The sequence below is a fragment of the Botryllus schlosseri genome, chromosome 15 (genome assembly GCF_051294905.1).
Source record: "Botryllus schlosseri isolate E-star chromosome 15, Bs_hap1, whole genome shotgun sequence".
Classification (NCBI taxonomy): domain Eukaryota; kingdom Metazoa; phylum Chordata; class Ascidiacea; order Stolidobranchia; family Styelidae; genus Botryllus; species Botryllus schlosseri.
In genome coordinates, this window is record NC_137250.1 from 5,704,574 (window position 1) to 5,732,006 (window position 27,433).

Consider the following 27,433-nt stretch of genomic DNA (forward strand, 5'->3'; position numbering starts at 1 on the left):
TCATATTCCCTGTATTTGCTTACGTTCGGATCATACGTGCAGCGTGCCTAGGAAATGTTGGCGACGTTCCATAGTTGACTATTGCTCGATCGAGTCATGCCAATGTTGCAACTTGATCACAAGACGACGCGTTTGCAAACATTGCTTTTTGTAAAACAGCAACATGCCCGACGATCAAAGCAGCTTCGATAATACCAACATTGATTGAATCGTTTAGTGAGAGCGTGTTTATAATTTGCATTGGTAATAAGGGCTACGGTAGTCAGTTGTGGAATATGTCTTTTCAACAACTCAGCGACCCGGTACTTTCTTGTGCACTTGAAAGCAGAGCAGACCAAAGAATGACTTTGGACGTATCTGAGAACATGACATTCGTGAAAGACATTGCGAGCGGAGGGATGTCAACCATATCCTTATACCGTACCGAAGAAGACGGAGTTCCGTGCGACGTAGCGGTTAAAACAATATGCCCCAGATACGTATCTAACAGGTAACGGATGACTATGAGTAAAGCTGAACATTAGGTGTACGCCGGAGTGTCGATATAACTGAGCAGTGAGCTTGGGTCGTAAGTGAGTACCGCTTTGCATATACCAACGATGTGTCGCGTGTTCGGATGATTTACGTCAGTATTTGAATTTTTCGAATCTTCTCATCAGTGATATGTGCAATTGTGCATGGACACTTGCACACTGCTTAGGTCTGCGTAAGTATAATATACGTATCGGGATGTTACCATTTCGTTTCTCTCAATATACATAAACGTGTTGCATAGAAGCACCTCATAAATAAAGTCCGACCGCTACTTATAAGTCTTGTTATAGTGTAATGTTTATTATTCTGACAGATGCCGAACACATTCGAGGCATATTTTGGGGATAGTTTAATAAACATGGCCCCATAATGCATTGCTGTCGTATGCAGCCGTTCATTAATTCGTTAAGTATATTTGCATCGTTTCAAAATACCGTACACAAATCAGTGATGACGTCATCAATTAATCAGTCGCGCTCTTTGGTTATTGCGGTTCTCTTATTATCCTTGCTGTAATTATCTGAAAAATAATAATACCATAAAATGTGGATTCTATCACTCCATTACGATGAACCACTATGCCGTAGTACTGTGGGAACAGCGCTTGAGTAATTATGGAGAATCACTACAGGCTGTTGGCACGGGAGAACGCCAGTAAGCCTAAAAATTGCATTGTTCACACCATGCATCTCTGCTGATGAAATATTACGCAACATGTTCGATAAATTTAGATACAAATGGCCATTACTACCGAACAAACACCGGCTACGTCTCTAGGCTGTGTAGTATCGAATTCGCATCAAAATTTACCTTGACCGATGGGCTCTGCATCAGCCAGAGGGTATTTTAACTATATACTTGTTATAGTGTAATGTTTATTATTCTGACAGATGCCGAACACATTCGAGGTATATTTGGGGCTAGTTTAATAAACATGGCCCCATAATGCATTGCTGTCGTATGCAGCCGTTCATTAATTCGTTTAGTATATTTTCATCGTTTCAAAATACCGTACACAAATCAGTGATGAGCGGAGTCTGCTTTTCGAGACTCCGAGTCCCTCCGACAACTTTGGTCTCTGAGGCAAAGTCCCTCCGACTCCGACGTTCTCAATCCCAGACTCCGATATAACCCGAAGAATATTGTCCAGTCTTCGAAACATCCATATCGGTCGAGGTAGTTATTCAAAAACATTGTCGAAGAATCCCAATTGATGTTTTCGATAGCCTGTCTGATATTCAGACCAGTATTTTTAGTATCCGTGAATTGACGAACAGTCGCAACATTAATTCTGAGAGTCAAGTTCTCTCCGACAAAATGGACAGTCAAGCTAATAAAACTGCGACCCTTTAGATCGGTCCACAGATCTGTGGTGATGCCAGCCAGCCCATACGACGACGACGACGACGACGACTCTTAGTTCCTCTGACAGCTTCTGCTTCAAAGATGAAGCCTCCTTCTCCAAATTATGTTTCACCGTAAATCTGGATGGTAAAACGTCTTCTGCACTCACTTTGCCATGCATTCCCCTCAACAGAGCTCAGTGGTCTCATATCATGGGATACAAAGGAAACAACGCCACGGCAAACCTTCTCCTTTGATTTCTCGCTTACTTTTTGTTGGAAGAAAGAAAGGAACTTTCTTCAACTGCGATCCATTCTTCTTACACGCTTCGATATGTCTTCGAAGATGCGACGTACCATCATCATCATCATTGGTTTATTAGCAATTTTATCAGTTCAATACACCACAAAAAATGCGATACAATGAAAAGAAAGGAAGATGTCGAAGCGACTAGGAGTTGTCTATGGAATCGGACACCCATCTTGGCCTATAGGCGATGTAAAGAGGAGGCATGCACACTGAATGAAAGTAAAGAAGATAGTATAGAAAAAGGAAGCGACAAGAAATAGGGCGGCATGTCATGGAAGCGAGATCGATAGGTCAGTCGTGGTCCGGTAATCTTGAGGATGGACTGTATCTATTTAGTAATAATTGCTTGTATTTCGACTTGAATGTGGACATGCTCGTCGACTGCCGGATGGCCGGCGGGATACTGTTCCACACATCAGGTCCAGCATATTTGATAGAGCGATGATCTTTTCGGTCGATCATATATGATATTTGGACGACGTAGACGCGCGTGTGTTGTACTTGTGCGCTTGTCAACTTGTGATGCTTCCGCTGAACATTGCAATTTTGACATCTTGCAAACCTAGTATACTGGCCATTATTATCATGCAGCATCAGAGTGAACTCCTTCCACGCGTCACTATTTTTTTTGCGTCTTTGTGGTAACCCACTTAGCGTCGACGGTGCTTCAGCCATTATATTAAAACGACGAAGGAAAACCAGTCAGTTCGAACTAACTACCACTAACACCACTAAAATCGACGATCACATCACAGTTTTCAGTAAATTAAGTTCCGCATCGCCACGAAACAGTTGATGGAGCTGCACTAAACAGACATGATGCATCACTGACGCACCGATCGACGCTCCTTGGAGTTGACTAAATGACTAATGACTTCTAACTTTTTTAAAGCTGCTACATGATATTTGGAGTTTAAGACAGACCAGCAGCAGAAACTTGATTGCGGTGCTGATTTTTCTTATCACATCAAAGTCATTTCTCAATCAAACCAAACATTACATGACGAAAATTCAGAAGAGTTCTGGATGACTGATTACGTCAATCAGTATTGAAGGAAGCGTAGTTGATGCGAGCTGCGAGCAGAGCAAAGCAGAGGTTTGTAGTTATTTAGTCTGGCTGTTCAGAAATTCGGAATGTTTTGTTTTTACAGGGTAAGATCAGCTTACCTTAGTGATTTATGTATTGTTGAAATCTTTGAAGCGGGCTTAGATGCTGGTATGCCTTTGTGAGCGGATCTTACTAGCGAAAATTCGTCGCAAGGTCATTAAATCATTATAACACATCGCATAAGTTATTATTGTTTCAATCCAGAAACTTGCTTGTTGTATGTATATTTCTCACAGATATCAAAGTAATATTGATGTAACACTTATTATCGATATCTGTCACTGCAAAGTGCAAGTACGATGAAAGTTGCGAAAAGTTATCACAAAAGTGGTATCGGATATTATCTTGTCTCAACTGATACCAACGTTGGGAATACATTTTCACAAAATGGACCTATTACTACGTTGAATGTCATCAGGATAATGGGATATATTCCGTTATGATCATGAACTTGCTGGAAGAATCAGGGTAGCTAAAGGTTGTACCATAGGGAACCCCCGCTGTATGTCGCTGATTGTAAATGTTTCGCACAATTGCTGGGGTAGCATGAAAATCAGTCACGAAACAAATACGCAAGGAGGAATGTGACTATAGAAGACTGCAATGACAGCAACGTGGAAAATTCTGGAGATCTTATCTCATAATATGGTGACATTCAGCTGTGGATTCAAAGACTGCATCTCAAGACAGGGAGCAAATGATGCGAAAATGCCTTGCTAGATCACTAGGTTACTCTCCAGTCCCCAATTGCAGTGCAGATGGCTGATTTTTATGCACTTGACAATCATTTTTGCATGTTACCCGTCATATTACAACTTTACAAGGCGTCAACTGTCTGTGTTTTGGTCTGTAATCAATAGTGTTTTCTGGTCAGAGTTATCGAAAGATATCGGGGGCAAAACTTACAACACTCCGTAAAACTCCGGAAAAATATCTGTAGTAAACTCCGACTCCACTCCGAGTATCACAAAATTGGCAAAACTCCGCTCCGGATACACTCCGACTCCGCTCCGATGCTCATCACTGACACAAATGCGATGCATTGCGAAACCAGGAAACTGCCAACGTTTCTCGCCGAAGCTCATTATTCAAACATACACGTACCTTTACGCGAGCTACCAAGTACCAACACTACCGCGATGGAATGCAGTCTTAAATGAAAGTCATTCTTACTGACATCGTCTTATGCCATAATATTATGTAACTTTTCGTAAGCACGATCTATTAGGCAAGATATTGTGAGATGGATATAGCCTACTTCGACAAACATTGTTAGAGTGGGGCACATTCACTTTGATATGGTAATTAAATTTGCAGTTTTTCATGAGGATGCATGTATTTTGACATGGATTTCCTTTCTATCTTCATACGCGTTGCTGCTAGAGCTTGAGTTGCATTTGGTTTGAACGAGACAATGCCACACTACATCTGTTTTGTTAGCTCATCATCATCATCGACGTTTAATTAAAATTAATCAAATCAAAACACCACCAGATTGAGAGAAATTGAAAAGATATGATGGTGCCGAAACGAGTTGGAGTAGTTTTTCAGTCAGGCACCCATATTGGCCTACGGCATGTAAATAACAGCCATGCACACTGTATTCTAGCTAATAGCTTGGAATATGGACGTTCAGGGTTATTCTGGCTACATCACTACAGAATGCAGCACTTGACTAACTTCGTTGTATCTCCGAGGTCGGTATTTCACCCACTAGACTATAGAAGGTGATTTCGCGGAAGATATTCGTGTCTCAATATATCTTGTCGAAAGCAAAAGCGATGTGACCTGACTTTACCCACCGCCATACTGGATGTGATTTCAAAATGCTTTCAACTAGGGATGGTGTGAACCTCTGAAAGGTTCAGGTTCGTGTGAACGCGAACCTTTTTGGAAGGCTCTGTGTAAACGCGAACGTGAAACTCATGACGTCACGTGACGTCATATCGCTAATCCCAACCCTACATTTCAGTGAAGTGATAGCCTATATACTTAGCGAGTAGCGACGACTCGGACCCCATGTTACAATGCTGAAGTGCATATTGGCGTTCTAAACGTCGCCAAATGCATCAATTGGGACAATCAAATGGTGTATTAATCCCATAAAATCAATATCTTCCGTCCCTTTGCCAACAATTTCGACGAGGACTTGCAAGGGAATATAAGCTTACGCCTCAGCGGTCTAGGCCAGACCGGACAATGTATTCGGCGTATGAGTATTGCTACGTTGATATTGAGCACCGTGTAAAACGGGTTTCTATGCTTACTACCGATATTACCACATTAACAAGTTATACAGCAGTACCCTACACCCCAATCGCACGGATTTAGTTTTTATGATACAATAAACACATGAAATCAAGATTGATACCGTACGCCTGCTAGATATTTTATATCAGACAACGATATCAACTTCATTGATTGGTTGAATAAGCATCATTCGGCGACTACCTACATGTAGTGTATTTCGCTCTTGATGTTGTGTGATTGCGGGTCAAGCTCACAGCAGAGACACTATATTCGAGCAAACTTTTGTAACAAAGCAAGTGAAATTTTTGAGATTGTCAAGGTGCATGCTTGGTTAGTTAGGATTTCTTTTTATATGCTGCCAGCGCCATGCATATAGTGGCCCGCAGTTGAAATGCAATAATCTTCAACCAAACATGTTATAATGAACTGTAAATTGAAATATATGGAAAAGGTTCTCAGTGCAGAACCTACCAAGGTTCGTTTCTGAACGTGAACCTCTAAATTTCTGAGGTTCACATACAGAACGCGCACGTGAACCTCACGTTCACACCATCTCTACTTTCAACCCCATGTTATGGCGGTCAACAATACTTCATGCAGGCAGATATTCAGTGCAAAATATAGATTGCACAAAAACATAAGAATAGTTAGTATGAATTTTGATGCGACCACGTTGTGGATGGTATTGTCATTAAGTGAGCTGCAGTCTTAAAGCCGCGATTGCTATATTATACAAGATAAAATGCAGCAAAATATGGGAAATTCTTCTTTTGGTCAACGAAAGCTGATCCAAGTAAAGGTGCAAAATCCGCTAACAATCAAAGGGGTAGAATTCGATTTAATTGGGTGATTCCAGCAATGTGACTTCGGTCATATCAGGTCTTCAAGCCTATACCATTATATATATATTTAGGCAAGTAAGAAGATTATGTCACTCTTGGACGTTTACATTAACAATAGTGTAGGCTATTTCAAGGTTGACGCAATATACGCCTGCAATATTTCAGGGACTTGCGTCTTCTTGAAACAGAAGTGAATATCCTGCGCGCAGTGGACCACATTAACATCGTGCGAACTTACGGAATCGTCGAAATGGAATGTGTGTACGGATTAGTTTTGGAGTATTTCCCATACGGCTCGTACACGGACTTTTTCGGAAGCCTTTTGGACATGATGCCGGAACCAACAGAACACGATATATTTGTATCCATTGTAGCGCCACTCAAAACAAGAATTATAGCGGAGGTCAGTTTTTCGAACAATTTCTTGTGATTTCCTGTTGTAAATTTGACGTGTGTAGGTAGGTCATTATTGCCTGGGCATGAGAGTATGTCCACTTCCATGGTGTACCAACTGGTGTCATCGAAGGTAGGTATCGGCAGTAGGCTACTATACCGTGATCGTAAGATCCCAAATTAATTAGCTCAGATTGGCGACTAGATATCGTATCTGTAAGAGAGTCTTGCGGCTTCTGAATTGCAGGATTACCAGTTACCACACCCAATCAATGATGAAGCTCAATGCACATGCACTGCGCTCGCGACCCGATAAAACGTGAGAATCGCCCATATCTGCGACTAGGCAATGTGCAATGGAGTTGCTGGCAACTCGCAACGTGCCAACAGGGTTGCGCAACTCTGCCACAAAGTCGAAAATTTTCAACTTAGTCGCGAGTCGCGAGCGCGGTCTCAGCAGTTACTGGTTGTGGTCTCTATGGCACCGCTGTAGTTTACGCGGTTGTTCGCTTGTTTCGGTGTCTATACCTGTTTCGTCATTGAAATAAAATGATTTGAGGCCATTTCAGTCCGGTTTATTATTTTAGAACTTGAATCCTAATTGCGAAAACGCATTTTGATGTAAGCACTATCGGTACTTGGTAATCAACAAAACCAGACCCGTATCGGCAGTGGCGTCTATAGTCATATAAGGCAATTGAGGCAATGACTTACTTAAAATTCTGTTCAATAACAATTATTTACAATATATAGACGCTCAGCAATCAATATATACCCAAATCACAGCGAAACCCGGATTCTTCTTGTAATTTCGCTTGGAAATGCCCATACATAGCGAAGTCTTTGCGAAAATCGAATTATATTCTGTGTTTTCGCTTTGTGAATGCCTAGCCGGGGTTTGCCCCGGTAGCGCTTTCATTATCTATTCTCTCAAAGCCGCGCACAATAAAGAAACGGTGACATGCTCTCTCCTATCCATAAACTTACCGCGCAATTGCGGCAACTAGTGATGAGCGGATGGTGCTTTTCGAGACTCCGAATCCCTCCGACAACTTCAGTCTCAGAGGAAAAGTCCCTCCAACTCCGAAGAGCTCAATGCCAGACTCCGACATACTCCGTAGAATCTCGTCAAGTATCCGAAACATCCATATCGGTAGAGTTAGGCTATTCAATAACATTGTCGAAGAATCCCAAACGTACACATTGTAAAGCTCCGCTGAGAACAGTTATGCACCAGAATATCACTAGTTGTATCTCTGAAACAGAATGAAAGAAAAATGAATCTAAGATTGTACTGGCAAGCAGAAGAAGGAACTAGCAAGGGTAGCACACAGAGAGAACACCGTTACCTTGAAGCAGTGTGAATGAAGCTCATCTCGTTTAGGAGGTATTGCATCTAAGACCAACAGCAAATGACAAAAAAAAGATTATTAGAACAGCAATTCATTTTGTATGCTACTCATCATATTACAACTTTACAAGGTGTCAACTGTCTGTGTTTTTTTTTTTTACGTAAAAGCCGCTATTGGTATCTATTGATTTTAACGATGCTCCATACTTAGATCTGTCATGAGCTTCATAGGCCTTCATAGGCCTGCATAGGCCTTCATAGGCCGATATCGATGATCGGGAAAGCTCTAAATATCGGCCTCGATAATCGGCCATGTCTATAATCGGTCGACCTCTAGTCGCCAGTCCTACATGTATTGTAGAATGTAGAATTGCAACGGCTATCAGTGTGCAAAGAAAATTCTCTTCTATACCCGTTGCTATTGTTATTCACATTTTAGGTCTCTTTATCAGGTATACTTTACGTGCGTGCGTGTTTGTGTGCGTGCGTGTGTGAGTGTGTGTGTGTGGGGGGGAGGGGGTCCGTGCCTCACCAACCATGAACCTCACCGCACGTCACTGATACATAGTACATACGTTACTATTCGAAACTAGGCATAGGGGGGATTATTATCCTGCTGCGAGGTAGTGGCATCTGCAGTGAATTGATAGCCTGACATAATGCATAGCGAGTTATCTTGCAATCACAGCACTACATGTACATCGAATTTCAATATACTACTTGCGGATAATTCGGATGGTTACGCAATGAAGAACCAAGCTAATACTTTTGACGCAATAATGAGCAGAGGCGTTGTTTGACAATCCGATATTTCTGCTATCTAAAACCTTTTGAAATCGCACTCTTCATTGTTCACGAATGTTCAGTTTATGCCATGTCATGGGCCTTGCACAAATGAAAAGTAATCGTTGTTTCACAAACAAATCGATTATATATGTGAAGTAGTCGATTACGATTACGATTATTTCGGATTTGTTTTGAATGTAATCCATTGCGATTACGATTACTTGGAAATGCTGTAATCGTCGTAATCGATTACGATTGCTAATCACGATTACCCCATGTCTGCAATAAACCTCATCTATATATGCTACAATCGTTGCGTCGCTCTACCGTACTTTCATTTCACGACGATGATAATTCTACCCGTTACAATCGCAGTGTATGTTATCAGCAGGCTGTCGTTTAATTCACTAACCTGACAATAAAAAGTCAATTATGCGTTTTCGCAGTATGATGCAGCAGATAACATCGCACACACCAGCAGTTACTTGATTGACAACCCAGGGCATCTCGCGTAATTTCACCCGACTTTATACTTCACGATTAACAGTTTTAAGCAGACGATAAGCGATCTTCCGGATCAGCTAACTTAATGATCTCCGCCCTAAAACATGTATACAGACTGGTGACACGTTTGAGTTCTATTCCAAACATCAACTTAATCAAACATAATATCAATTAAACGACAGATAACGACTTTGTCAGGCTTGAGTAAATCCTTTTAGCGTGTATTATACATGATCTCCTCAGATTTGAGATTGGAAATGGTGCTCGTCTTAATAAACCTTGTTTTGGGGTTTTTATTTTATGCAGAAATGTGGTTTTCTCATGGTCATACGTTTCGCAGGTAATAGTTATTTTTAATCGATCATAAAAACGTGATTTTAAAATATTAGGTCATCGACGCAATGGAGTATTTGCACCGCCCACGTATATTTCCGTATTCCAGCAAAGAACTCACCGTTCTTCATCTTGACTTGAAGGGTGAGAACGTGTTACTCGATCAGCAATTACATGTTAAGGTAACATTGCAACTCTAAATTCTATATTATTGTAGCTAAGGAAGTGATGCACGCGACTGCTATACCTACTTTACTGTGAAGTGATTTACTTCGATAATATGTGTGGAACAACTGCATATAATTTGTAATTACAAGGGCAAGTTTTTGTTGCACTAAAATTGCAAGAAACTTGCTCTTAATTTTACCAAAAGTTGCTGTATAAATTTGCATTTATAATTTTTGGTAAATTATGAGCTTATGAGATACTCGAAAGCAATGTTCCCTCTAAGCTGCGCACAAAAAATCCGGAGTGATGTTTTTTTAGTCGTTGTGCACTGTTGTCCAAGGGGCCGCGCAGGCGCGCAGACTCGTGAAAAAATACAGGAAACATTGCCAGGGGCGAATAGTGTTATCGCTGAAGTCTGAAACGAAGGTACAAGTGCGGCCCGCAAGGGTAAATATTGCGCTCCGTGAATAAATGAGAATTTGCAATCACGGGCACCTCACGAAAGAGATTTTTTATTTTAGTATGGTCTCGTACGCGTGAGCGATACTGATATCATTTCAATAGCGCATTATTTTCTGGGAATGGCAAAATAACATATATGGTTTACCAAAGTTGTCTAGCTCGAAGTTAATCTGCGAGAAACTAACGAATAGTCTTCTCCGCGTGGCATAAACATTGCGTAAGATTTACTCAGGACCGTAACTGCCGTAGCAGCGAGAGAAGCTTGGCCGAATAGGACTGCCCTTGTGCTAATCGAAAACTTCGATAGGCTATATGTACAATTATACTAGGCTTACCATACGTCCTCTTTTAAGAGGATTTGTCCTCTTTTTTGAGATTTAGAGCAGATTTAGTGTAAATTGCGAGTGATATGCCGCATATTAAAAACGGTGAATTTAGCTCTGAGCGAAAAGATGACCTTTTTTTTTAGTCATCCATCTGGCAATGTGTAGTAAAAAACGTTATTTTGAGCTCTGAGCGGAAAAGATGACCTTTTTTTTTTTTTTTTTTTAGTCAACCGATCACAAAGTGGGAAAAATTAACCGGATTTTGAGAATTTCACTCCGGTTTTGCAAGCTGCAAATTTCTGAAAAAAGTGTCCTCTTTTTTGATTTCCAAAATATGGTAAGCCTAAATTATACATATATGTTTAATTGTCCATATGCGCCTAACGGCTGGCGCTAAATGTTCCTGTCCTTGCGATCCGAGTCCTACAACAAAACAAATGCCATATCGAGGGAACATTATTTGCCAGTAAAGAAATACCAATTTGAAATCGTGTAGGCCTACGTCTTATAGTTTAGTACGTTTTGGCGATTTCAATATCTTAATTTTGACATAGCAGATAGGAGGTCGCGAAATATCATCATGTAACGAAGTCATTATACCCAAATTGATAGCAATATATATGCAATTCCCGATCATATTGACCGATTCAATCATGAATTATATAAATTGTTCGCTTCGCGCGTTTAGACGAAGTAACCATGAACGGGCACCCAATGTCTATGTTAAGTACCGGCAAAAGGCGCATAGCCCGAGGGGGGTCTGGGGGACGAAGCCCCCCAGATGTTCTGCTTATCACCCTATATGTGGGCCTGGTTGCGCACTGTTGTCCAAGGGCCGGCGCAGTAAGTTGACGTGTTTGCGCAGAGTCGTGAAAAATTAGAGGGAACATTGCTCGAAAGTCGAAAGGTCCAGTTTTATAACTAGTTACTGCACAGCTGTCAGATTTCTTACTTTCCCATTTCACCGACGTTCTGGTGAAACCGCATAAAAGTTACATTTTTCCTGGTACACAGCAAGAAGATGACGCCATGTGGAAATAATTTGTCCTTAAAAAGCCATACAGCATAGCTATAATCAACCCTTCGCCTAGGCTACTCCTGAAACAAATCAAATACCACACGCCACCCCCCCTAGGTCTGCAAACTTGACCCAAGACATTGCACAAAAACTCACTCTTGGCGTCTTTAACAAAATCATTAGCCTGAAAAAGCTGAATCAGTGAAAATGTAATTTTCAAGGTCTTGCCTGGGCGTTCTTGAAATGGGAAACTATCTCTAAGTATACGACAGAATGAATAAAGCGATCTATTTACGTATTGTTCGGCACGGTCGTGCTTGGCAGGGGTAGTTGGACTTCTTGCTTGCAAGCCATTGTGTCACAGATAACAATGAAATGCAACTAACCCATCAGCTACCCAAAAGCTATTTGCTATGTATATCAAAGAGAATAGAACCATACTAGAAATTGTTTGGAGCAATGGTTCTCAAACTGGAGGGCGTGATATAATCTGAAGGAGAGCGCGAAGCTGGGGTCAACTAAATTTTTTCGCGCCCTGCGTGATTTACCCCAATTCATGGTTATTGGTCTGTGTATAGTCTTAATTTCTTATTTGAGAATTATCTCATCAACAGTAGCATTCTTGTTGCATTTTGTGACATGACGATAAGAAGGGCATCAACTTTTTCACTGTAATAAAGCGTGTCTAAAAAAGTTTGAGAACCACTGGTTTAGAGAATGCTTTTTAAATCACTACTTAACATTTTTAGGCAATATTTGATAAAATTGGCAGTAAAAATGGGCATAAAAATAGAGAAAAGTTGCAAAAAGTTGCACTTTAAAACCCCTCAAAACAGCTGAAAATATCAGAGTAAATAGATTCCGAGTATCTAGGAAGCTACCGGAAGCTGTAAAAAAAAGTTGCAAAAGTCGCAAAAACTTACCCTAGTAATCAAAGTTTAATAGACTAATACGACTTACAACATAACATTTTTCTCGCACATATGTTGTAGCATTTATGAGACTAAAGACTCTAACAAAAACGACTACTGTTCTGACGACATCAAGCTTCGTTATATTCGCGCTTGCGGGAACAAACGACAATCCCTATCTCGTTATGACGGAAGTGTGTTTCCGTGGGACAGGACATAGTATAGCATGGAACTATGGTATGGTAACGAAATTTCCAAGTATGGTATGAAAAGTTTTTCCATACTTTCATACTTTGGCAGCTTTCCCGCAACCATGACAAACATCCTACTTTTGATTTGTCAAATCGACTCCGTTCAAATCTCAAATTTTGACTCAAACTCACTTCATCACCCAACCTAGTCGATATATTTTTGAAGACAACAAAGTTGTGCCACACGTATACGAAGGAAACTCATATTACCGTTAAATATTCTCATAATCTATATAATTTAAAACCGAAAGATAGCTGCCGCGTCCCAGCATTAGACATCGTTTATCGTAACTCAGATTCAGCAAAGTACCAAAAGGGGTCGTAAAATCATAAACTATCAAAATGTTGCAGTTACATGAATATTTATATGAACTTGTTAAACTTGAAAATTTTATTCGACGCCTCGCTCGGAATATCATCACGGTATATCGATTTCGACATATCCATAATTATAATTCACAAATATATATAGGTTCTCCGATCCATGTTAAGCCATATCGGCCCCAAACACTCATCGTAACATCATTGAATCAGCTTTTTTCTGATTGAAAAATGTATACCGCTGGTTTTGGCTAATGAATCTAATGAATGTGACCGACGCATGGGCAGGGGTATCGGACATTTGACCCGCTATCCCAGCTACTCTAGATTTGTAAAATGGTATTCTGGGATATATTCTAGTAGTAATACAGATTTTGTTTAAGTAAAATTGTCGATTGCAACATAATATTACTAATAACAATGCGTTCGTACACTGGTTTTACATTTCACGACATGCCGTGACTCTATCTCGCTCCATTTTGTGATTACGAAAGAATGCCACATATAATTTAAATTCCGTCTTCGTTGATTAGGCAACCTACATCGCCGACATAGGAGTCAAAAGATGCTGATAATTGAATGAATGCATCAAGGATTTGAAAAGGATAATTTCATCCAAAATAATTAAAATGTAAACGCTGAATTTCCATACATCAACAATAGAATATTATCTAAGATATTGGACAACTGACAAAGTATGGAAATGTATCAAATATGGTAGCGTATGTAAGAGTGTTGCTATGGTGTGAAGAATTGAAGATATTTGAATGGAGAATTCGTCCGGATCATAAATGATATTTTTATGGACTATCAATCTGAATATGACAGTATCTTGAAAATGCATATGATATTGCAAAATTAATTATTTATCAGTGTTTGGACTTGGGGCACCAGATAATAAAAACTGGATGACAGAAGGTAAAAACGGGCGCTATATGCTAAGTCCTTATCACCAAGAAATCAAGATTATTATTCTTGCTGGCAGTTTATTTAAGTAGACTTGGCTGACTAGTGTATTTATTCACATTTTTAAAGTTATATGGAGCCCTAGCATATGCGGGAGACAACCACATGCAGATCCGGGTTGAGAGTTGCAATATGCAATGTACAATAATGGGAGTGACATATGGTGGTATATTCGCCTGGGTAGACAGGTCACCCCTGGTATTGAGGGTGTTTGTAACATTAAGGAAGTGAAGATAAAATATAATTTTTATTCACACCTCGATTTTCGTGTCACAGATATGCGATTTTGGATTAAGTATGATGACGACTCTGACAAGGTTAAGAGGAAGTGAAGCTAAACACAGAGGTGCATTAACGATCTCCAAGTCTCCACGTTCTTTGCAGTGTCATTTAATTCATTTCTCCTATTATTTAGAGGCAAGAGGTGGAACGCTGGGATTCATTGCGCCAGAAAGATTGCAGGATCCTCACTGTACGCCCAGCACGAAATCCGATATATACTCGTAATGTCTTCGACAAAAATACGATTTGTATAAATTGATTTTAAATGGAGCTTTCGACTTTTTAGATTCGGAATTCTCCAGTACGCAATACTCACAGATTATTCTCCTTACCCAGGTTTGGAGGTGTATTTTTTCAGTTGGCGTCGATTGGTGTCACTCCTTATAATTATAATCATTTGCATGAATTTCATAGGAATTCGGCTAGAGCCGGGGCTCTTAAAGTATGGGTTGCGACCCAAACGTAGGCTGAGATGAGTATAAATTTTGGTCGCGGCAAGACCCGAGCAATCGCTTGATATGAATATATAGCAATTTATGATTTTCCACCAACGAACATTTTTCTTCGAGTTTCACGCGATCTCCCGTTGATAATTTGTGCATATCAAAGCTCAATGTGTTGGGTACTATAGTCAATAATAAGCACCGCCAACAGAAAAATTAGTGGCGACAATATGGCTTATCTTGGAAATGTATCGACCATTGTGTTACGAAAGTCAGTCTGACGTCATAGTAGTATTGGCCTTAAATTTGGATTTTCTGGAAGTCTCTAATTAGCGGGTAGGGGTGACTGAAAAAGACCCGTTTCGGTCGTGGGAGAGAGCGTCAGTGTTGGAATTGCTGATGCTAAACCACATATATTAAGGTTACATTTTCCAATTTGTCATCAATTATTGCCGTAGCGAGTGGAATGAGGATGGAGAACTGAATACTTCTAGAAGTCACAATGTTTTTTTTGAGTGCTTGGTTTCACAAAATCAATCGTCAATTTCAATTATTCAGTAGAACCTTTCCCGAGGGAGGTTTGTAAATAGAAAACCGCTGGCCTCACTGCATCAATGACTTTTTTGTGGTTCAACATGTTTCATAGACGGGCGTTGCGTAGCGTACAAGTGGATGTCTTCATCTTATCTATTTCATACATATCCCCGTAGATACGTAGCATAGTAATGTCTTAAATGCATTAACTTCGATATGGCAGGTTTGGGTCGAGAGATGTCAATAAAATTCCGATGTGGGTCGCGCTAGAGGAAGATGTAGAGATTTTCCAACCACGACATTGAGAGCATCAATTGAACTACCCGTCTAGTTATATAGGAGGCCATGATGTAATTAATTGACAATATCGAACACTGCAGCGGTTTTTGCGCTTGCGAAACGTATCAAAATGGTCCATAGTGAATACCTACTATGCCAGAGAGTACACACACAGAATGATAATTCTTTGTATTTGCTACGCATGTTGATATTGTGGATGAGAACAAACAGTCCCAGGAGTCAATAATTTACGACGTCTAATCGTAATGCTAGATACAATAGGAATGGTGTGAACGGGAGGTTCAAGTTCGCGTTCTGCAGGTGAACCTTATAAATTCAAAGGTTCACTTTCCCAAACGAACCTTGGTATGTTCTGTCTGTGAACCGTTTTCATAAATTACAATTTTTCACGTCGTTATAATATCTTTGGCTGCAATTCTTTGCATTTCAACTTCGGACAAGTCTATGCACGGGACTGGCAGCATAAAAAATCAACATCAACACTAAACGGGCATGCACCTTGCCAATCTCGAAAAATCTACTTGCTATGTTACAAAAGTTTGCTCGAAATATTCAGCTTTCAGTTTGCGAATATTTAGTGACTCTCTGTTGTGTACTTGACCCACACTCACACAACATCAAGAACAACATACACTGCGTGTATAGGTAATCAGGCAATGATGCTTATTGAACAAACCAATGAAATTGACATAAAGAATACATCGTTGTCTAATGCAATATTCTAGCAGACGTACGGGATCCATATTGATATGATAAAAAGTCAGCATGTACTTCAGCATAATATGGCTTGAGTCGTCGCTAAGTATTAATATATAACTTTGCTGAAATGTAGGATTGGAATTTGCACTATGACGTCACATGACGTCATAGGTTCACGTTCGCGGTCACACAGAACCTTTCAAAAGGTTCGCGTTCACACGAACCTGAACCTTTCAGCGGCTCACGCTATCCCTAGTATACAACCTTTGTTACCTATAGTCGCCGCATTTGTGCATGAGTATTATGTTGTCATGAGACTGACTGCTTGGTATTATATTCAAGCGACTGAACACTGAACAGTGGGCCGGATAAATTTTTATAAATGCCAAATCTATGCATCTCTTGCAACTAGGAATTATTTGCTGAACGTGAACTATTATTCCATTACATTCTTTCCACCCTTATAGCCTCAAAACCTGGGGTGGGTGTGGATGTCCATCCAAAATACGTACGGTAACATAAGACTTCAAGAAAACTGGAGATGTGGGGTAGGCTGAAATCAATGTTGCAAATGTCATGCAATCAATCGTCACCAACTTCGTAATTCTAATATAAGGCAGCTCTGGAATACAGTCGATAACTATCAAATGAACATCAAATGCTCAGGTGATCTGATGCAGAACTTCGCCTTATTCGCTCATCACGTTACGGAGTCGGACTTTCGACCAGATGTCGGAATTATATCGCCATCCTACTCAAAATATCTCATCAACATGATGCAGAAATGCTGGTCACGATTGCCAGCGGACAGGCCAACTTTTAGAGGTGATGGTGATACACGGATATCAAATTCGTGATATTACAATAATTGAATCATGCATAGATATTACTAGGCGAATCTTGCAGAACTCCAAATTCGTGTTGCCAATTATAAAGCGAGCCTTCCGGACTTTGACCAAGAAGCATCTATATCTGCGACCAAAGTTCTCTTGATGAGGCAACAAGTACGCTATGTAGGCTATCTGTTTTGCTATCTTAGATATGCTAAGATCGTGACGGTATAGGAATGGAAAATAAGTTCGAAAGTTCGCAACGATGATAATACTGTGGCTTCATTGTGCTTCCAACAACACAACGGACGATTGCACTTTGCTCAATTCACGTGGTTGATCCGTGATAAACTGATGTACTGCAGCACGTAGCTATAGCTAGCATACTTATATTCGATTACTCAAAAATAAATTAAACATTCGGTATGCTTGCAAATAACTTGGTTAAATTTAGTGACTTCCATAGTTTTGTATATCGTAAGTTGAGTGATATTATATCTATTTTTTAAAGCAAGTACCAAGACCGACCGTCATTGAGTGAGGCTAGACACTAGACAGATATACAACATCAAACACTTAAAACCTTTTTTTGAGGGCCCAAGTTGACAATTGTTTGTATATATGACTGAAATATAAAAGAGTAAAGATATATACACAAATTTTCTCCTATTACAGGTATATTCGAATGAAAGATTAAAACCGCCGTTGCTTACTACTGAGCTCTTACAGTCAAGTGAATCTCTACTTACGAGGCATCGTCAAAATATCTCCACCAGCGCATCTTTCTCGAGTCATCTTACAAGTTATGAAACCACGATAAAGAGGCCCTCTGTAAGCTCCATAAGAGACGTATAGCGCTGGTGAAAGAATATTGCTCGACAATGACGCTTTGATGCATATGTTATTACAGTCTCGACGTGGCGATGACGACAGAATTTCCACAGCAAGCGAGACGCATGAGCTACCTAGAGAACCAGCTTGTAGGTGTATTTTTTTCAGTCCCGGGGTGTTTATTTAATATTGTTTAGTTGACGGTTTCTCAATGCTCCTTACTGGGTTCTCTATGCTTTTGTCTTCAACTTACTTCCTTGAATACTACTGCGCGCTCATTGTTTTCGTAATTCTAATTCTGACCATTCGCAAAGTTTGCTAAATCATAGCAGATAGCTCCTTTATCTGTGAAATCCTATTATACCACACCTACTGCTATTTGTACGAATCAAGATGCAGAGAAACAGATATGGATTAATTGAAATTATGTTAAAACGTAAACAATTACGTTGTAACCAAAGTAATTATGTACTTATAATGAGGAAAACACTACTATGTCATTATATTTGCAATTACATTCGAGGGAAATTCGAGGCATTTTTAAATTGTATTAAATCTGTTCAAGTATAATATCATTAGCACCAGGGCGATGACATCGGTGCGTGTGTCCTATTAGATGTAAATGAAAAAGATAATGTTAGGGAATTTAAACGCAATATACTCTAATGATTAAATTTTTATCCATTGCGAAATCTGATGCGAGATATGTTCACACGTAAAGAGTATCTGTTATTGCTGTTGTTAAACTTGGAATCCAAGTAAAATACTTCGATCTGTGTATTTGGTCGCTCTGATCCCCTCTTTTTAGATACGGAGAGACCACTGTGCCCGTTACAATTCGTGATGCTTGGTGTTGGTCTTACGTTATGTGGTTTGGCAGTGGGTGCTGTTATTGTTCTCGCTTTACTTCGTAGTGAAGGTTATGCATTCTTCCTGATTGTCCGTTCGCAGTATCTTAAAACGTATTTCAAATGGGCAGGTGGGCAATGTCAGTCCTTAAACAAGCCGGAACATGGCAGTGTCATATGTGCATTCCCGACCATCAATGATACTGAAAGGTGTAAATTCACTTGCGACACCGGATACTTGATATCGGGCAATGATACCATCTCTTGCGTCGGTGTTAAATGGACTAATACGGAACCTTTATGTATAAAAGGCAAGTGGTTCTGGCGTATGAATCTCCTGGACATGCTTTTGTACAAAGTGATCATGGAAGATTTTTTACGTAGCATGCGAGGAACTTCCAGGAATAGAATACGGAAATCCTGTACAATGCACCAACCGACGGTATGAATCATCACAGTGTTCTTTCTCTTGTAATAGAAACCACGTGATCCAGGTATGATGAGCGAAATGGGATTTCATTTGTTAAAATTGTATTTTTGTTATCTCGAATTTGATATGTGTGGAACATCTCTTCCGGAAGTTCAATTAGTCTGACGACAATGATCAACATACACAATTTGCACATGCACGTAACGGTACATTAGCGATGTTAAAAATATGTCTCCTAATATACAATGGATTAAACGCAGTACACAAAATCTGGCTAAATTCAAACTAGTAACAGCGGACTAATTTCAATTTGACATTTGAGCCATTCTTTTAAACATTTTTTTAATTCCGGAACACCCCAAGCTTATGGATAAATCGGCTTGATTTTTTCCGAATGAAATTGATGCTGTATTTCGGAGTATAGCTATAGTAGTTTCAAGATCTATCTGTATCATACAGTTCGCCTACATGACACATATAACTGAGCTTGTCCATGTGTGAGGGCCATTTTTATAAGAAAAAAAGATAGATGGATAAAAAAGATTAAAAAAATCAATAATATGACTTAATTTTTTGGAAAATATGACTTTGTATGACTTTATGTGAAAGTCGTGTATTTTTACATCCGAACAATGTTACTCGCGGAACTAAAGAGTAAAACGTACGCAACATAACAGTAATACACACTCATTTTTATTTCAAACCACTGTTGTACTACAGTTTCATGTAGTGCGGAATGTTGGAGACTTTGAAGTTACTATTTGGACGTAAAAATTAGTTTAGTAAGGAAAATGAGCGCTCCACAGACGCTGATGTGTGTTGACACTTCCGCCGTTTTGCGTAAAGCGCTGGTGAAATGTCTTGTCTTTATAGCTGCATAATTTGTTTTACATCGTTTTTATCCAATTGCTTCTTCATGTAATTTTTGAGCTCAAGCGGATCTTTCTGAAATCAAGGGCATTTAGATCAGTATGGGCATCTTTGATTGTATACGTACAACTTTCCATTTTTAGTATTAAGTTTGAAATATTGTTGTAAAATAGACATATTTCTTTTAACTGACTAGTCAACTTTGGATCGTTGACTGAATATTGACGCTCTTTACAATAACTCCTTCACCTTCCCATACATTGATTATTTCTTTCACTTGTGGAAGTCTCCCGGCATAATATTGAGAAGCATTCAGCCAGCTACCCCAACGAGTAGCTAACTATGGGCTGTGGTGGTATGTCACATGAATCGAAATCGGCAGCTCTCCTTATGTTCTTGGAGATACTTGCTTTCACTTTTGCAAATCAAATTGTTTACTTCGTGGTGGGAGGCTTTTATTTTCACCGCCTAAATTGGTACTTTTTATTTAAAGTAGACAACGATATGACGTTATAAGTCAAAAATGTGACTATATAACCTAGGATCTGATTTATGGCCTTAGGAGGAAGTATGAATTTATATGACTTCATAACTTTCCTAATATACATTATAGGGATGCGGTTTTCGCGTTAAAATTGATTTCACGTCTTACTGATACATAGAAAAAAATTACCTAATGACTTTAAATGGCCTTACTGATAACTACCTTTCAAACTTGAATGTACACGGATAATTTTCAAATTTCATCATTCGTTCTTTCCAAGCCTGCCATGGATAAGTACATTTTACTCGAGTATTACTTAACAATTTCATATTATGTTGCTCTTGCGAAAAACATGTTTTTGATACTTCGGGGGCATGACGTCACTAATCTTTAATTGTGACGTCATACTGATTTGACATTGAACATTGAAGATATGGGGTAAACATGGCTCCTTTGACGAAATAGGCTTCCAACCCATGTCATAAACGAACCAAATATTTAATCAGGACAACATCGCCATGCAGCATTTTTACGGTCTCTGGTCATTATCATCAGAACATCCAGCATTCCGTACCAATGACCTATATATCTATGCGCTATATAACTGTTGAACTCAAAACGGTTTGGAGCAGGGGTGGGCAATTTATTTTCTCCGCGGGCCAAATGAGAAGGAGAAAATATGTTGGCGGGCCGAGTCAGAAATTTAAGCAGTGACCTGCACTAAATTTGGCTTAAAGGATGTCTTAGTATTGGGGAATGAGAAAGTGACGGTTAATTACCAAAAATATATTGATTTGCCGTCATATTTTGAAACAATGTTAAAAATGATACATTTTGAACTCTCTTTAAATCCCTACCCGCGTTTTTCTATCAATACAATAAATGTATTTGGGATGGCCGAAACAGCCCGTCTTCATCCCCCCAACGTTGGTCTTTGGCCACCTATAGGGTTGTAAACCAAACTCCTCGGGCTTCTCCCCCCAGAGCGGACCCATAAGGAGACAAGTTTTTAGCACTACTTCTGAGCGAGATTTCTTGTATACACTAATTGACAACGTCCTATGACCTAACCGCGCAACGCGCGGAATTTTTCCATGATTATGATTCAGTCGGTCGATAATATTGGAAATTGCATGCATATTGCTATCTTTTTTTAACCTTGCTCAGCCCACGTACTCAGTTTTACCGCTAAAGCTGAGTGAGGCGCTGTCTTGGAAATATTCGGAAGGGCACGTTGGTATAATTGCTTCGATACATGTTGTTATTTCGTGACCTCCCGTCATTTTGGGTGGCCTTCGAGCCCCCCTCCAATTGGAGGGTTTGGGGTGCCGCAGTTACGGTCCTGTGGAAACTATAAAGCTTATTGTCTTGATGGCTGGTTCCTGGGTTGTGTGCAGCTTTCCGAAATGGCCTTGTTGTTGAGCCAAGCTCGCAGTTATTCCGAAATTCGCCGTTCCTTGATCGAGTGCATGTCTTCGTGATTTTGTCATATAACCGACTTCAATTATACTCTTTAAACACGGCGACGTGCTCGGCACTAACTACTAAAAAGACGGGTAGTAAACAAATATTTAGTCATCCGAACCATCTTTGAATTTCAACTTTCGATTCTCTTTTTTTTACATCTTTATGGATGGTGATATACTAATAGAAATCGCGGGCACTGATTGATTTGTTTTACGAATGAGGGATTGGGACACGCATAACGTAACAATTTGAAACACAGCTCGTGTAATGCGTAATGGGACATTGGAAACAAAGAAGTTTTAGTGAATTCTTGTGACTTTAATTATACCGGCATAATTTGCTACTTTGATTTTACTTTGAATCTGGATTAGGCATGTGAGGTACGTATAGGCTGCGTAATCGCGGCATGTTAACTAACAGGCTTGATAGTAAACGAATTTCCGGTTCAGTTTATACATCAAATGGTTTTAGTCCACGAAGCAACATTAAAAAGTAGGTTTTATATTTTCAATTTAAAGGAACCTTTTGCAGGCCGCACAGAATAGCTCCGCGGGCCGCGCTTTGCCCAGGTCTGGTTGAGAGGGTTCTAACCATTCCATATCGTATACGTCGAATATATCGGGTTCAAATAGTCCGTGAGCTCATACTACCTGTTTTTGGAGAGTATTTACTCAATTTTCGCGTAATAATTATACAACTTACGAATGTAAAAACATTTTTATTTCAAAAATGCATTGCTTTAAAGCACTGTGTGTGAATAATCCGTGAAGTCGCTGCAGGACACCACATGTCGAAAATGTTCATATGCCACATTATAACTGTGCAGCGTAGAAATGTTGTTGCTACAGTATGGATTGATCATGAAAATGTGCCGTTCTTTGCATTACACTAGGGAAAACTACATTAGGGACCGTTGGAATTTTCAAGAGTGTGGGTGTGAAACAAGCAGGTGCGAGACTATGATACGCAGACATTTCGCGGCCAACCACTTCCGCGCCGGTACACCTGAAAACATAACGGTTTGGCCAACATACACCTGGGCAAATCGCTGTGCTAAAAAGATTAGCGGCGATAATACCTCCGCTGACCAAAATTCAAATGTTGATCGTCGCTGGCTGGCTAAAACCCGCGTTATTGTATGTTCTATTGTCGAAAGGGTCGCCATTACATATAGCCCCTTCCTAGGAATTAGAGTCTACATCAATACAAATGCAGTATAAATGGGACCCCCACAGGTACATAATGCACCCCAATTACAAATCTGGTGTTTCAGAGATGTTACATAAAGCTGTGTTGAGTAGGCCTACCACTGTTGTTTGTGCGTTCTGTAGGTCATTCATGCCCGTAAAATCGTAAAATCGTACTAATGTTGCTTTCTTTTTGATGTTAGAGGCTTGGGTCGCGGTCTAAAAAGTATAAGAACTCCTGTTTTATACTAATCAACTACCAATTATCTACATTGAATGCAGGTAAGTACAAAGGGTTTGATTTTGTCCCAACGATCTTCCGAGTTCACAACTCCATAAAGGAAGAAAAGCGACGAATTATATTCAATACGTCGCGAACGAAGTACAAATATTTAGGGTGCAAACGCTATAACTTGCTTGAAGAGCGGCTATTGGTCAGATCGTCCACCATCTTGTGTGTGTGCAAGTTGCAAATATGGAAAAAATTGTGAGCACTCTGTTACTTGGCGCGAAGTCGCCGATGATCTGGAAAATGCAAAGTTTGGCCATTCCATTCAGGTAAGTTCGGAAATATTCGTTGATTGAATTTTGAATTGGCGTTGGCGAATTACTAACACTACGTAAGTTTTGTTTCTATAAATAAGTGTTGCTTTTACACCACTTCCCGTTACACGCCAATGACATTTTCATTCCGAATAGATACCTTTGGAAATATGTGAAGTAGTAGGCCTACCTAGTGTGTACACTGTACAGTAGTAAACTGAAAAGCCGGTTTAAACATCTAGCCACACATTACCTTTCTAGCAGTTGCGAGACCCATCCTTTCATTAAGAATTAGTGGCCCTAATAGGGGGAATTATCAACATATTTCTATTTATCAGATTTCACATAGCAAATTGATAGGAAGAGGTAAATCGCACTAAGCGCGAAATAAATTTTCAGGTTGTTGTGTAAATGTTGTGAAAATATTCATGGTCAATCACAGCAAAGGCATATAGTAATAGATAATTGAATATTGTAATTGTATATTGAAGTTCTGTACCTCCAAGAAGCTCTTCATGTAATGGATGAGTGTTTAGCTTTCTTCTAACCAACTCGACCTTAGCTACCAAAGTGGTTTTCAACATTTTTGACATTGCCGACCGATAACACATCAAAAAATGCTGCGGAGAGGTGAACCTTCGAACATCAAAATTGACACAAAATGTAATTACGACAAATATATGTAACTTGAAATTAAGTATTCAATAGAATTCATTTATTACTACCTTTATACGTGTAATATGTGGTTCAATTGAAGTCTCTGGAAGGCGAAGTCTTGTTAAACCCATCTCTTGATATTGACCATTCGGCTTGTTTCGAGAGAAATTTACAATCTTACTGCCAAAGGTCGCTAAATTTAACTGTTGGAATTTACGAATTTTCTCAATAAGTGTTCTTGGATTTAACGTATAACTTGTCTTAAACGAGTAGTAGTTTGACGTTTTAGTTCTCTAATTAATGGCAAAGTACAACACTTTTTGAGTTTTTCAATTGAGGTATAACTGTTTATTATATTTGCCTGACCGGCGGTCAATTTGCCACGGCCTGGCACCTATCTGCGGAGCGGAGGTTGTAAACTATTGCTATAAACTTCATAAATAATTTATCTTGTGAGTTATTCGCCTTTCATAACCGGCAATTAATCGCGGGCTTTACAATTGTTTTCTATGGACTCGGGGATTAATACCTCTGACGTTGATTTGGCATTCTCTTCAGTCATCTTCAAATCTGTGATGGAAACCAAGCGATGGATCTCTGTCAGTCAGTCCTCCAGTTTTATTAATATTTTCATAATTTTAAAACACCCACAAAACTGCGATACAATGAAATGATAGGAACGTGTCGAAACGACTTGGAGTAGTCTTTTGAGATCAGAAACGCACCTTGGCGTGGTGAAGTAAAGAACAGGCATGCAAACTGAATGAAAAGTAAAGCAGAGGATATAAAAGGCAAGCGACAAAATGAGGTGGCATGTGGCGGAAGGCGATATCGATGTTAGGTCGTGGTCCAGTAATTTTTAAGGCTGACTAGTATTCATTTAGAAGAAATTGCTTGTATTTCGACTTGAATGCGGACATGCTCGACAACTTTTGGATAGCCGGCGAGATGCTGTTCCACAATTAGGGTCCGGCATACTTGTTAGGGCAGTGGCGAGATAGCGCAGTGGTATAATCCGCGACTGCAACGCCAATGGGTGCGGGTTCGAGTCCGACCGAGGTCGACTTCCGAATTACGATACCTAAGTGTTGGAGGTTTACCTAGGCTCCTCCTCGCCACCTCATCCGCGTCAGCGGTGTCTTACAAAAGCCTAGAGGCGGGCCGAGTCGGCAGTTACAGAAAATAGGAAGTATATCGGTAAATGACCATAGTAGTCGACAAACACCATGAATACCCCAAAACAATCAATGCCTTCTTTTCATATTTCGTCCTTATTATATGTATCTGTATCGCGGCATCATGACAATCTATGTTTGTCACATGACTTTTTAGACTATATTAGTCATATTGCAATTTCTCAGCTGGTCAGTAACGAAGTAGCCTACTTCAACATTATCGAAGTAGTCGGTTACGTTTTGCAAACTCCCACTACTCAGCTTATTCGAATGATGATAACTTCAACTTCGTCTTAACAGCTTTTGGTTGTTCAAGAAAAACTAGGCAATTTTTTACTGACCTACAACTCGCCATGTCTACTTTTAGGGAAGTTACTTCTGAACAGTGATGAATACCTTGATCACCTGTGCAGTCGTGGGTGTTGTAACTGCGACTCCTCATCCTCGTCTACGGTATAAAATCGTCATTCTCGTATTGCTCTTTAAATAAGATACATGAGACATAGGCTATATGACATACATGTGACACCGTGCATATGCGAGTAACATCCATAGCAGTGGTTCTTAACCTTTGTTGACCCGCGGAACACTTACGCTCATCTGTAAGCCTTCGCGCAACCACAAATTTTCGCTAAGTCTTATAACAAAAATCGACCACAATGCACAAATTGCATTGCACATCTATCTACACATCCAATACATAACTATAGATTGCTGAAGCTCAAAATAATTTTGTGCATCAACAGCGTTAGGCCGTTAAAATAGGATTTCCACGCAAAACGAGAACATTGTAATGAATATCCATTGTGAATCTGCTGTTCCCTTTTAGATAGCAGTTCGGAAATGCGATACTTCACCTTGTAAACTGCCATCGTATTGGTTGGTCGAATTGTACCAATTGCTTGAATATGAACCAGCTTAAAATATTGGCTATATACATAATATACATTTCAGGAAGGCTGGTTTATATGTCAAATCCCAATCGTCCCATCGTGCGACATTACATACGCCGTAGCCATAATTCGACTACCGATTGGGTCTAAATCTCAGCAACCAATGATGCCCAAGATGGGAGTATCATCATGAATCATATGTATTCACAATGTATCAAATCCTCGCGTTTTTTGCCTGCAACCGTTAATGCGGTGTCTTCACCAATCATATGCATGAATTGAGATTGGCTCGCGGAAACCCTGGTGTTCTGTAGAACGCCGGTTAAGAACCACTGATATCTAGCTACTTGTTCCGCCTCTTATCGGCGACGCATGTGAGTATTGATCACTCACTTGGAGTACCAATACTCGGACATATCTTCAGGTGAACTATGGGACGCACATTTTCTCCTGTTCCATCAAATTGCATATTTTTAAATTGATTGGAATATGCAATGACCTTCGCACGGCAACAAAAGCGGAATGTAACGATGGTCACGGAAGTAGATCGGACACGGCGAAGGCGGCGGCAGCGGAGCTGATTCGTATCTTGTCTTCTCAGAAGATATATCCAAAGCCCTGCGATGAATACAAAATGCCCACAGAATGCTGATCTATATAGAACTGCATCTTGCAAGTTACATGGTTGAGATGTCGAGGGAAAGCAGAATGCATATTATACGATATCATGCTTCTGTGATCGCCATTAATTTTCGCAGTTTTTTATAAATTTCTTCCCACTCA

The 27,433-nt window shown here is 39.9% G+C and overlaps 1 protein-coding gene across 6 annotated transcripts; it reads left to right on the plus strand.

The window, feature by feature from the left end:
* The first annotated feature begins 115 nt into the window (after window positions 1-115).
* On the plus strand, window positions 116-27,433 carry LOC145456657 (receptor-interacting serine/threonine-protein kinase 1-like). Of its 6 annotated transcripts, XR_013920675.1 has the most exons (16): window positions 118-490; window positions 6,553-6,790; window positions 9,811-9,936; window positions 14,454-14,523; window positions 14,593-14,680; window positions 14,746-14,795; window positions 17,102-17,260; window positions 17,342-17,439; window positions 17,941-18,114; window positions 18,176-18,245; window positions 18,905-19,015; window positions 19,076-19,255; window positions 19,329-19,438; window positions 23,586-23,664; window positions 23,779-23,940; window positions 27,075-27,212. XR_013920675.1 is itself a non-coding variant. In XM_080334748.1 (15 exons), exons 1-15 carry the CDS (start codon window positions 276-278, stop codon window positions 27,300-27,302), a joined length of 2,079 nt encoding a protein of 692 aa, XP_080190874.1. In that variant the 5' UTR covers window positions 125-275; the 3' UTR covers window positions 27,303-27,433. The 6 variants fall into 6 exon arrangements, 4 of the variants coding, with proteins under 4 accessions (XP_080190877.1, XP_080190874.1, XP_080190875.1 ...); XR_013920674.1 differs by having other exon boundaries at window positions 119-490; window positions 23,586-23,940; XM_080334748.1 differs by lacking the exon at window positions 23,586-23,664 and having other exon boundaries at window positions 125-490; window positions 27,075-27,433.

What these genes read in the sequence shown, in the direction of transcription:
- LOC145456657 (XM_080334748.1), top strand. Translation starts at nt 276, where the DNA reads ATGTCTTTTCAACAACTCAGCGACCCGGTACTTTCTTGTGCACTTGAA. An exon ending in CCCAGATACGTATCTAACAG is followed by an intron (nt 491 to 6,552) that starts GTAACGGATGAC and finishes GCAATATTTCAG; the next exon opens with GGACTTGCGTCTTCTTGAAA. An exon ending in GGACAGGCCAACTTTTAGAG is followed by an intron (nt 17,261 to 17,341) that starts GTGATGGTGATA and finishes CGAATCTTGCAG; the next exon opens with AACTCCAAATTCGTGTTGCC.